Raw genomic sequence first — 12,995 nt, 5'->3', positions numbered from 1 at the left:
TGGTGTTCTTTGAGTATTTGATCCCATTTTATGCTCTACTTTTCCGCTCTAGTTCTGTGTACCAGAAAGTAATTTCCTTGAGTGTTTATTTATAATACATATCTCGATGGCTCACTTTATAGTAGAGCTGCAGGTTTGACATAAATCTAATGCGACACCTGTGATAATATTTTACATCAGCTGATGTCAGTGGCAAATAAATGTGCTTGGAGGAATGTAACAATTCAGTGATAAAGCCACAGTATATGTATCTAATGTAGCTGTCGGGATCACTGTATTATAACAACATTGAGCTACTGCGCTTGCCTGCTTTCATTAACTCATGTAGTGACCAGAGGTTGAGCTACAGAAAGTCTTTATCCGTCACTCTGAAGGACTGAGTTGAACATTTTCTGTCATTGTCTTTTTTTTATCCTTATCCATTCTACTTTTCATTTCATAAATAATGTGGGTAGCATCCATTATAATGGAATATACAGTACATATCATATATAGGCTAATAGATTTATGACTCAAGCATGAGTACTTTGAATCAGGAGTTATAGGGTGAAAATTCTACCTATGAATCAACCGCTGGGATAAAACATGATTTTTAAACATGTACAGACATCACAAAACTTCAGTGTGTCAGATATCAAGCACATCAACACAGTTAATACAAGTTCTCCATTAAAATATTGGAGAATCCAAAATCAAAACTGATGCACTAGGTTTAAGTGGTTTTCTTGTTTATTTTTTATCTGTCAAAATAATGGAAAGCATTTGAAATTATCAGTCAGTGTTTAAAAAAATTGATAAATGACGGACAATTTTCGGTTAAGCAACACATGGTAGTGACTATAGTAGGGTCGGTCAGTCCATCCCAAGTGGTCCAATAATTGTAAAGTAGGTTGCTTGACCATTTTTAATTATCCTAATTTTTTTTGAGTGATTACCTCTATGTATTGGTATTGCAAAACCACCAGTTGGGAACCTGAAATTTGTCCTCTATAGTAGCATTCTGCTGTAACAATTTTGAGTTTGAGATTCAACTGGTTACAGAGCTAGAGCTAGTAGAAATCTGGGGGAAAGCCTATTTTATTCATGCATTTTGAGAAATGAACAGATCAGTTTTTGTTCCAAGAAGCTTGGACCATCCTTAGCAGAGATACCGAGTAAAATAAAAATAAAGAACTGGTGGTTTTGCAATACCAATACATAGAGGTAATCACTCGAAAAAATTTGGAAAATGGTCAAAAAAATGGTCAAGAAACCAACTTTAAAATTATTGGACCACTTGAGATGGACTGACCATATAGTAATTAAAGAGATAGTTCACCCAAAATGAAAATGATCTTATAATTTACTAACCCTCATGCAATCCCAGATGCGTATTACTTTTTTTTCTTATTCTGCAGAACATTTTTGCTCTGTAGGTCCTCAAAATGCAAATTAATGTTGACCAGAACTGAGCAACATAGGCAACAAAAGACAACATAAAAATAATCCATACGACTTCAGTGGTTAAATCCATGCCTTCAGAAGTGATATGACAGGTGTGGGTGAGAAACAGATCAATATAAAAGTCCTTTTTCACTGTAAATCTCCACCTTTGACCAGCAGTGGGTGGCTGAATGTGAAAGTGAAAGTGTAGATTTTCAATAAAATAGGACTTAAATATTGATCTGTGTTTTACCCACACCTATCGTATCACTTCTGAAGGTATGGACTTATACACTGAAATTGTATGGATTACTTTTATGTTGCTTTGATGTGCTTTTCGGACCTTCAAAGGTCTGATCTCCATTCACTTGCAATGTGAGGGCCTACAGAGATAAAAGAATACATTATTTTAATTTTCTGAATGCAAATAAATTAATATTTTTGTTTTGATTTAGTGGAACTATGACATTCCTTGACAGGTTTTGTGAGATTTACCCATCAATGAATTTAAAATAGTGGTAATTAATGGAAAGTCTGATATAAAACCATTCATCTGTCTGTAATATGGATTATTAATAGTGATCATTGTTTTTTCCTCTGTGTTGCAGGTAGTCCAGGTCGTTCTCTCACTGTCTTCACAAATCCTGATGTTTACAACACCACAACGCTGTTGCTTAGCAACAATGAGGACACCTTATTTGTTGGAGCTCGAGACACCGTTCTCTCTATAGATGTCAGTCAGACTGACACTATGACCATGAAGAAGAAGGTCAGTGTGGTTTTCTGTGGTACTTGGTACATAAATGGCTCAAGGATATTACATATATAACACCATATATAACCTAATAATCCAAATAACTATGTGATAAGCTTTCTTTGAGTGTGCACAAGCTTACCCCATTTGCTTATTTCTTTTTTACGTCCTATTTAAGATGGACTGGTCGCCCTCAGAAAAAGACCTAGCTGATTGTTCCATGAAAGGAAAAATGAAGGTATGGAAATACATGTTAAAGATAAATTCCTATACTTATATTCCTACATGGAGAAAGATGTGTTAGGTAATGAAAAGTAATACAGTCTGTAAATGAAGCAGTCAGTGATGGCTTTAACTGAATCATTATCACTAGGTTTGACAACCACTTTCATTTAGTTTTAATAGATTTAATTTTTTTATTTTATGTGAAATAAACTGGGAAAATGTCTTTATTTCTTAACCGAACACCCTTCTCCACCCCTAGCCGGATTGTTACAACTTTGTGAGGGTTCTGCAAGTGCTCAACTCCACCCATATGTACACCTGTGGAACGTTTGCCTTCAGCCCACGCTGCATCTACATCGTAAGACACTCTACATCCATCTTTTTAGCTTTCTTTTATTGGATTTAAAAATATTTTTGTCCTGCTTGTCTTTCTATTAACTAAAGTCAGCATGAAATCTTAATTGACCCTGCTCACTTTCTCAATACATGTTACTCGTCTTATTGTGCACTGTTTAACAGTGCTCGTTATTCAAAATAGAATAACCCAAATTGCTCCGCCTCTGAAATGAGATGCTCTTAAAGGGTGACGTCCTGGTCAAAAGGCCTCCTCAAAAGTTGGTGCCGGCAAACTTGCATTCAGATCTTACTTAATTCTGGTATGGAACAACCACTTTTCACAATCCAATCAACTCGTGAAGGATAAAATCAAGTTTTACTCAGAAATACGTCACATTACGGAAGTTAAATGGGTTGCAAATGTTTCATGTTGACTTCAAGTGTTCATGGATCCATGTTTGTGTTGGGATATTACATAACCCTGCTGTGTTTTAAATATGTTAATACAACATGCTTTATAGACACTTATTAGTATGTCATTAGTAGTATTTTGTTTTTGTTAAATGCTTTTCTGGTACAATATACTTTTAAGAAACTTGCGTGCTTGTCCTTTACCATTGACCATTCTGTAATCCTTTCATGCGAACACAGCAGCCTTGAGTGCTGGTCCCTTTCTCAACGTGTGTGTGTGTGTGTGTGTGTGTGTGTGTGTGTGTGTGTGTGTGTGTGTGTGTGTGTGTGTGTGTGTGTGCATGTGTGTGTGTGTGTGTGTGTGTGTGTGCATGTCAGTACAGAGATGTGCATGCCACATAATCAGCCTCGTATTAGATGGGTCAGCCTTTAAAGGATTTTGTTTATGTTCTCTCCATCTATTTGACACACAAAATTGTGCAGGGGAAAAGTGTAACGTGTATATGGTTGGAAATCAAGAACTGGTTCTTATTTATAATTGGATTTGTTTAAAAAAAAAAGTTCTAAACCAAATGATTTTTATAATGTTTGGTTCCGTTAAAGGAATGTTCCGGGTTCAATACATGTTGAGCTCAATCGACAGCATTTGTGGCATAATGTTGATTGCCAAAAAAAAAAAACATTTTCGACACATACAATGGAAGTGAATGGGGCAATTTTTGGAGGGTTTCAGGTCAGAAAGGTGAAGCTTATAATTTTATAAAAACACTTACATTTATGTATTATTTGAGCTGTGAAGTTGTTTAAATCATCATTTTCACAGTCGTCTATTATAGGGTTTGTTGACATTACATAGTCTCCATTCACTTCTGAAACCTCGATTTTTTCTTTTTTAAAGAAAAGGGGGGCAAATCAAAATGTTTTTGTGGTAGTCAACATTATGTTTGAGCTTATCTTGTATTGAACCTGTAATATTACTTTAAGAGTTCTTGACCATGTGTAAGGATCCCTGCACTAAAATGCTAACTCTTAATATTATTTAAAAAATGCCAGTGTTTCTTGTTCAACTATTCAACATGACCAGTGTAGTTTGATTCACAATAAATGACTCTTTTAAATGAACTGGTTGAAAAGACCATCTTTCTCGACTCAAAAGTTCAAAATCAGTTCATGTGTACTTAAGGCTTAAATCATTGTATTTACTGACTGTTAACTGGTTGTTAATATAATAAAAAAAAAAAAAAAATGTTGTAATAATATGTAGTTTGATTCAAAACAAAATGAATCATTTTAATGGTCATTTTTTTAAATGTGCTCCCCTTCCACAGAATGTAAAGACGTTCTCTATGGCCCTAGGCCCCAGCGGTAAGCCCGAAGAAGGCAGAGGTCGCTGCCCTTACGACCCGTACCAGAAGAACACGGCCATCACTGTAGGTAAGAATTCATCCACTGCCTGGAGCACGTAAATCAGACGTGAAAGAGAGAGAAAGGGAAAAGCAAAGAAAGAAATGGTGAACGGACACTCTTAATCCTCTTGCTCTTACGTCCTAACCCTGATCTACTTATCTTTGGGTGGCCGACATGTGACTTTAGAAGCCTGAGAATATTCACTTCACATTTACCACTTCAGCTGTGACACAACATTAAACAATCATTCAATTAATCCAATCAGGCTTACAGTCTAATTAAAGTCAAGGTGAATCCCAGTTGGCACACTGTCCATCCTTTTTTATTGTGCCAAATAAGGATTAACACATCCTTAATAATAGTGCATTGAAAATAGTATCCAAAATTTGCCTGGATGGTGCAGCGTTTGGAAGTATGCATTTGTGCATGCTTATTTGGCTAATATTACTCCATAATAAAGTATCATAACAGTAGTCTATACATGCACCTCATTACAAGTCTTTTGAAGTCAGATGACAGCATAATGACTATTTACGTCATAACTTCATCAACGGCAAACATTGGTATTCATGTGTCACTTGACCTATCGTGACGCGGTATGTTTGAGAATAGGTTACTACACATGATTAATCTTTTAGGGTAACATATTTTGCTAGAAGCTGACGACTGAAAGTATGAATGCTTAGGAATGATATTGATGCATGTTTTTATTTGTACAGTATGTGATTTCACACAGTATAATATGTTTCATTGTGTGTTTCAGATGGAGAGCTGTACACAGGAACAGTAGCAGACTATAGGGGGAATCGACCCGTCATCTCACGACACTTGAGTGAGGGCAGCCACGTTGATCTCAAACTGGATGATACACTCGGGTGGCTAGAAGGTATGAAAATATTTGTTTATGCTGTTTGCTGCCTAAAAAGCAAAGTATAAGCAAAAGAGATTAGACTGAGTTTAATTTAGCTGGAACAAGAGAGCTGTTTTCCTGACTACTCGCCATTTATGCATCATTTATCTTTTTTCATGCTAATGAAATTCCAGATCCTACATTCATCAGCTCCACCTATATTCCCAGTGAGGAGAAGGTTTATTTCTTCTTCAGTGAGACTGGAAGAGAGTACGACTTCATTGACAAGTTTACTGTGTCTCGCATTGCCCAAGTTTGCACTGTAAGTGTTACATAAAATAATACATTTCTAGTATGTGCATGTAAACTCACAGAGCACTTTATTAGGAACACTACGGCCCTTGCAAAGTTCCTGATGTGGTCTTCTGCTGTTGTAGCCCGTTCACCTCAAGGTTCGACATGTTTTCTGAGATGATATTCTTCTCACCGCAATTGTACAGAGCAGTTATCTGAGTTACTGTAGCCTTTCTGTCAGCTCCAACCAGTCTGGCCATTCTCTGTTGACCTCTCTCATCAACAAGGCATTTCCATCCACAGAACTGCTGCTCACTGGATGTTTTTTGTTTTTGGCACCATTCTGAGTAAATTCTAGAGACTGTTGTGTATGAAAATCCCAAAAGTTCAGCAGTTACAGAAATACTCAAACCAGTCCGTCTGGCACTGATAATTATGCCACGCTCCAAATCACTGAGATCACATTTTTCCCCATTCTGATGGTAATTGTGAACATTAATTGAAGCTCCTGACCCGTATCTGCATGATTTTATGCACTGCAGCCACATGATTAGCTAATTAGATAATCGCATGAATAAGTTGGTGTACAGGTGTACCTAATAAAGTGCTCTGTGAGTATATACTTGTGTGTGTGAGCTTGTTTGTAAAAATAGTTTGAAAATACAAACAAAAAACAGCTTGACAATTATGCACTTATGATTGTGCAATAGTGTAGTTCCTGAAGTAAAAATCCCATAAATGTTTTTTTTTTTTAAGTGTATTTTGCACTGTAGCGTTCTTTGTATATATAAATATATATATATATATTTATTTTTCTTTTTTTTTCTTTTTTTTTTGTTATTACAAACTTGGGTGTCTCAATAAACATAAATGTTGAGAGTGAAATGTTTTAATCTGGAACATTCTTTTAAAATGTCATTGGTGTTCATTTATGTTTAGAGTGATGTGGGTGGGCAGCGAACTCTGCAAAGACGCTGGACCACCTTTGCCAAGGCTCAGCTACTGTGTCAAGCTGACCAAGAACTGCCATACAATGTCCTGCAGGATATTGTCACCCTTCCACCACCAGAGGGCACTTCTGAGGATGAAACGCTGTTCTATGGGATTTTTAGTTCTCAGTGGTGAGGAAACATGCTTAGATTTATTACAAGAGCTTTTTATTCCTATGAAATTAGGAAGGGTTTTTTTGTTTTGTTTAAATAAATGTAACCCAATATTTTCGCTCTATTTTTTCTCTATAATTGATTTGTTTTGGTGTTCGTAGGCAGGTGAACTTGGGTCGTTCAGCGGTATGTGCTTTCAGCCTCAAGAGCATTAAAGAGGTGTTTGGAGGAAACTACAAGGTTTTGAATCGGGACACTTTAAAATGGAGCACACGGTTGCAGGAGAAAATGGCAAACCCTGGAGAGGTTAGTGTCATAGCATCCTGAGAGTGAAGCTGCATTCAATGAGTTTAGTCTCATGAAATATATCACAACATTTGTCTATTTTGGAGAACAAACTAAAAATTATTGACGAGCATAAACATGTATTGCATAGTCAGGACCTAACTCCTCCTTGATCAACTTTTCATAAAGTGTTCTCAGTGATTTGATTCTTGTCTCAGCTCATAATCCCAAGCCCAAGCTTTCCACTCCTCATAACCAATGAACTAATGCTTATGGAAGGGTTGAATCCAGTACTTGGTGTACACATGGTAGAAGAACTATCTGGGATATCCAGTGTTCTTTGTTTTATTTTGGTTTGGTTTCTGGTAAGGGTCAATAAAGTAAATTGAGCTACTTGTTGCTCATTTTGCTTGAGTATATCATCCCTGTATCCCTGATGCATAATCTGCTGGAGATCTGCAGCACTGTGCATCCCTTACTTTTGGGCTCCAAGGTGGGTGGGGAGCAGAGGTGAGGAAAATAAAAACCCAAAACATGGCTACACAACACCTAAAAAAAGTTTCTTGGACCTGGATACCGACTTTACCTCAGAAAATAGACGTGCTCTTGTGCCGAGTAATTCCCATTTCACTACACAATATGGTATTGCAGGAATGGCGGTAACAGTAAAGGTAGTGAAAAAACTATGATCTGGACAGATTCTGGAGTTCTCCTCATCCAACTTTGAACTACAGTGACGGAGTAATCCGAACTAGATCAGATTATCATCCAATGGAACTGTCGTGGTATCAGGGCAAATTCTACGGAGCTGCAATTATTAATCCTCTAGCCATATAGCTTCAAAAACACAATTACCACCAGACGTACTCTCTCTTTTAAAAGGTTTTAACACTTTCGGTCCCAATGACAAGCGGGTTTACGGTGGTACAACCATTTTATATTAAACAACAAATTACGTTAAATAAATCTTGTTGTTGGACCATGATATGTGTTCCCTTTTAATAATCGCTGGGATCAAGTCATTTACACAAGATGCCGGATAGGACATGCAAGAATCACACACCAATTTTTACTATCAGGAGAAAATTTCATCTTGTCAGAACCCACTATCCATTAAACATATTTTACTGGACTGTCATACTTCTACACATCTGAGGAGCCTGTATTATTCAGTTGAAAAAGGTTTTTAACCAGGTGAATCCAAATTTAGTTTTTAGGTTTTAAGGAAAAATGTATCTTAAACACCTTATTTAAATAACTAATCCTGGCTCCCACCATGAATATAGCCATAGAAGCTGGCATGGCGTGAAAGAAAGAAAGAAAGAAAGAAAGAAAGAAAGAAAAGTTTGAAGGTTGTCCTTAACTATTTCAAGCTGGTCAAAGTTCATCTTTATCTCCACAGTGTGGCCTCCATAATGCGTCAGACAACACGCTGCGCTTTGTTAAGGAGAACTTCCTAGCTGACAAAAATGTTCCGCCAGTTACTAAGGGCCTATCAATGGTGTCTCCTGATCAGAGCTACAGCAATATCGCAGCTCAGAGAGTGCGGGGAGCCCACGGCAGAGATTACACTGTGCTCTACTTGCTCACAGGTAAATATTGGTGTATCATAGTCTGTCGGTGTTCAGTTAGACTGCATGATAATGCATGAGTTTAAACCTTTGTCAGTAGGTTTATTGAAATATCTGTAAAAATTGGAAAATAACAATGCCAAATGCATTGCTAATCCATTGTGTTACACATCTGAGGACCTGCACAATTTTTAACAGATAGTATTTCATACAGCCTTTTTTAGCTTATCAAAAGAGAGTGTGGCTTAAACAAGCAGAAGTATGTTATAATGTCTTAATGTTATAATGTATACCACTTCAGACTAAACCCGGGTTTTAGTTATAATTCTAATTTGCTGTTAATTAGACCATAAAGCAACACCAGTTGCATGAACAGTTCTCTTTAAAGGGATAGTTCACCCAAAAAGTTTGTATGACTTTCTTTCTTCACCAGAACACATTTGAAGAAAATAGAAAAATATCTTAGCTCAGTCTTAGCTTAGCTCAGTAGGTCATTAAAATGAGTGTTCATGGCGATTTCTCTTTTGAAGCTCCAAAAATCACTGACAGTCAGCATAAACGTTATCGACTCCATCAGTTACATTAATGTGTTCTTAAGTGATACGATTGCTGTTGGTGTAAAACAAGATCAATATTTAAGTACTTTAACTATAATCCAACACTTCAAGAGAGGGTGGAGTCCAAGCGGTCTCTCGTCTGACATATTCGTGTTGTCATGGATACAGACGTAATCTCTTTTTCTCCACTCGGTTGAGACATCCAAGATGAGCACACAAACGCACCATTGTGAGTAAAGAAACAGATAATTACAGATCTAAATCAAAACCAACCAAGCTACTATACGCCGTTCCTCTTTCTCACTTGTAAACAGCGCTGCGCTTCCGGTTGTGATGCACATGCCTAAGTTCTCAAGTGATTCAAACGGCAATGTGATTACATCACACCCGCGTACCGCTGCTCACCGGAAGCATGCCATACTTAGATATTGATCTTTTTCGCACCAAAAGCGATCTTATCGCTTTAGAAGTCATTAATTTAACCACTGGAGGCGTATGGATGAAGTTATGTTGACTGTCTGTGATTTTTGGAGCTTCAAAGAGAAATCTCCTTTCATTTGCATTTTAAGGACCTACTGAGCCGGGATATTTTGGTAACATTTTACAATAAGGTCATATCATTTTTTAAGGGCACCACAGTTATCTTGTAAAGGTTTACCTTATGCTTTGACCCCCAACCTTTTGGCTGACGTCCCTTAAACTAACCGCCACTATCCATTATAATTGGTGCAATACCTATACTCATATACTGCTATATAAAAGACTGTGAGCAAGCCAAACCACATCAAAGAACTGAGTTTGATTTTGTGCCTTGTTTTCTTAACCCTTTTTCCTTTGTGCCCCTGTTAGACTCAGGTTACCTGCACAAAGCTGTGGTTCTGGAGAAAGGAGCCCACATCATTGAGGAGATCCAGGTGTTCCATCAACCTCAGCTAGTGAAAAACCTCCTGATTTCAATCTCAAAGGTAACTTTCACTTCACGTGTCATTTATTGGCTTTACTCAGAGGCTAACTGTCAGTGTGTGTGTGTGTATTTATACATACGCTAACACAGGGCAAGTTACAATCAATGTATACACAATATCTGACTCTCTACCAGTCTGTTAAAGCCTAGATTTTAGCTCTGCACACGCTTAACAAACTGCATGACAATTTGAACCTCCTGAGACCCCCGCGTGACTGCTGTGTGCATTTTACATTTCCCTTTTTGAGTTGCAACTAGTAGCACCTAATAAATAAGCAAAAAATAAATTCTTGAGCAAATAGAATTGATGTCCACATATGTGGACAGTGGGACTAAGTTGTGTCAGATTTTCATCAAATAATTTATTGTGTTCAGAAGTGTTAGTCAGTCAGTCAGTCATGTTTTAGGGACGTTACAGACATTACAGCTGATTTCCTGTAAAGCTGTGCCGTAGGAGCACTTCACGGAAATCGACGTCATGCTGTTGTGGCACTTAACACGGTGCGCCAGAAATGTAACCCTTAAATGACAGTGGAGAGTCTTGTGAACAGTATTCAGTCTGTTTTAAATCGTTAAAATTATGTGTTGCATATAGCGAAGCCAAAATACAGCGTTCACATGTTAAAGCAGATGTATGCTGGACATTTGTTGGCTGCTTTTCCTTCACTATCCTTCTCAAGTCATCGATTAAAAATATATTTTTTACCAAACCTTTATGACTGACATTCAGATTATGATTAATTTTCAAATTAAAACTACTAGTGATGTGATTTTGTTTTTAAATCAGGTCCAAAGACCCAAAAGTTACAGCATTGTGTAGTATTCTTTTACTCATAATACCATAATAATAGTTGCTACACAAAGTTTCTCATTGCCCAATTCATGCCACAACCAAGTCCTTACATTACACTGCTACTCAAATGAAATGTAAGTGTTCTCCTCTCTCCTGCAGGGTGTAGTTTTGATAGGCTCTTCAGAAGGAGTGGTGTCAGTACCTGTGTCCAACTGCTCATACTACTGGAGTTGTGCTGAGTGTATTCTAGCCAGAGACCCCTTCTGCGGCTGGGACCCTGTGATGAAAGTCTGCACAGAAATAAATCAGAACCAGCTGTAAGTTATTCCATGGTATTTTTTAAATGATCTTAGGTCCGTTTTTATTTTTGTGGTTATTTGAGATTTTCATTATTATTAACGTGGTATAAATTATTGTTCGAATTCCAGACCGCTATTAAAACAGCATGTAGACAGCGTTGTTACGTGGTAACTGTTTTTTCTCCACGCTGACCAGGATGGGCCAATCACAGTTGTTAAATATAACAGGATGTGGACTTTAAAAATAGTCTTATAGAGACTGCTGAGGCAGATTTCCATTCAAAGTTATGAATCCTCGCAGATCCATCCATCCATCCATCTTCAACCGCTTATCCAAAGTCGGGTCGCTGGGGCAGCTGCTCAGCAGGGGGGCCCCAAACTTTACTATCCCGAGCCACATTAACCAGCTCTGACTGGGGGACCCCGAGGTGTTCCCAGGCCAGTGTGGAGATGTAATCTCTCCACCTAATCCTGGGTCTTCCCCGAGGCCTCCTCCCAGCTGGACGTGCCTGAAACACCTCCCTAGGGAGGCGGCCAGGGGGCATCCTTACCAGATGCCCAAACCACTTCAACTGACTCCCACGGATGACTGAGCTACTCACCCTATCTCTAAGGGAGAAGCCCGCCACCCTTCTGAGGAAGCCCATGTCGGACGCTTGTACTCGCTACCTAGTTCTTTCGGTCATGACATCCTCGCAGATATCAGTTTTTATTCAAAATAACTTTCCCGTGTAAAAATTTTTTCTAATGAGATTTAAAATGTTTTTACATTTAAATGCTGATTAGTGCGGGGGGGGGTGGGGGTGGGGGGGGTTCACTTTTGTTTCATTTCTTATGTTTTAAAAATATATAGACATAATTAAAACGTTTAATATATTAACACAGAATGTATACACAAATTAACAGAACAATGTAATTGTAAATGAAAAATACAATTTTCATTGTATTTTGAAATAAAAAAACAGTTCGTGACATAAGGGTTGAAAGTAAATGAAGTTAATCTTTTCGATCAAATTATTGGCTGACATGAAAGTTTTTTTTTTAAAAGGGGGTGTGACCAAAACAATTTGAGAACCACTGGTATAATGTGTGCCAGTTGCAGATGTTTTATGCGTTAACATGAATAGCTTCAACATTGTTATGCCCACAATAAAAACATTTCAAGATAGGAAAACACAAGAGTGTGTTCTGGCCCCAAAAAGTATTCGGGCACTTAAGCCACACTTTAATGCCTGGATATCAGTGTATTTGATAACTGACTTTAAATAGCCAATGAAAAGAATCACCTTGACACCAGTTCATTAAAAGTAATAGACAAAAAGTGAAGTTGATTTGATATATAATGAAACCCATATATTTTTAGATGTGGCTTCAGTGTCCGAATAACTTTGGGGCCACTGTAAGAGTTCAAAAACATTTTGAAGTTGGCTTAAGCAATGCATAGATGGGCTAAACTGATCGTTCTACGTCTTTTCATTGTCCTTTCGCAGTGTCCAGGATGTAGACGGGGGTAATGTATCGGATCAGTGTAAATCTGTGACCCCCAGGTCGCGCTCGGGCCAGGGCCGATCCCCCTCAGGTGAGCAGAATCGATGTATAAATGTTTCCATGTTTACACATCAATGCATGAATGTGTCTGTTATGGGGATTTATAACTTTAAGGTCTAAATTTCAGTCCTTGTTTTAATTATACATGATAATTACAGTTGGCTGCAAATCTTTTG

General features: G+C 37.7%; 1 protein-coding gene across 3 annotated transcripts in view; it reads left to right on the top strand.

Moving 5' to 3' along the window:
- Positions 1-12,995, top strand: part of LOC127650593 (semaphorin-4A-like) — a 48,465-nt gene that overhangs the window by 31,910 nt on the left and 3,560 nt on the right. For all 3 annotated transcript variants that reach the window (XM_052136094.1, XM_052136095.1, XM_052136093.1), the window contains exons 3-14: positions 2,031-2,191; positions 2,355-2,414; positions 2,661-2,759; positions 4,477-4,582; positions 5,319-5,441; positions 5,600-5,727; positions 6,639-6,820; positions 6,964-7,108; positions 8,490-8,679; positions 10,065-10,180; positions 11,132-11,289; positions 12,762-12,850. In XM_052136094.1, coding sequence (XP_051992054.1) covers positions 2,031-2,191; positions 2,355-2,414; positions 2,661-2,759; positions 4,477-4,582; positions 5,319-5,441; positions 5,600-5,727; positions 6,639-6,820; positions 6,964-7,108; positions 8,490-8,679; positions 10,065-10,180; positions 11,132-11,289; positions 12,762-12,850 — 1,557 coding nt within the window. The remainder of the gene's footprint in view (positions 1-2,030; positions 2,192-2,354; positions 2,415-2,660; positions 2,760-4,476; positions 4,583-5,318; positions 5,442-5,599; positions 5,728-6,638; positions 6,821-6,963; positions 7,109-8,489; positions 8,680-10,064; positions 10,181-11,131; positions 11,290-12,761; positions 12,851-12,995) is intronic.

Source organism: Xyrauchen texanus, chromosome 10 (assembly GCF_025860055.1).
Source record: "Xyrauchen texanus isolate HMW12.3.18 chromosome 10, RBS_HiC_50CHRs, whole genome shotgun sequence".
NCBI classification, from domain to species: domain Eukaryota; kingdom Metazoa; phylum Chordata; class Actinopteri; order Cypriniformes; family Catostomidae; genus Xyrauchen; species Xyrauchen texanus.
Note: the sequence above shows the minus strand (reverse complement) of the source record. Positions and strands in the feature narration are given on the sequence as shown.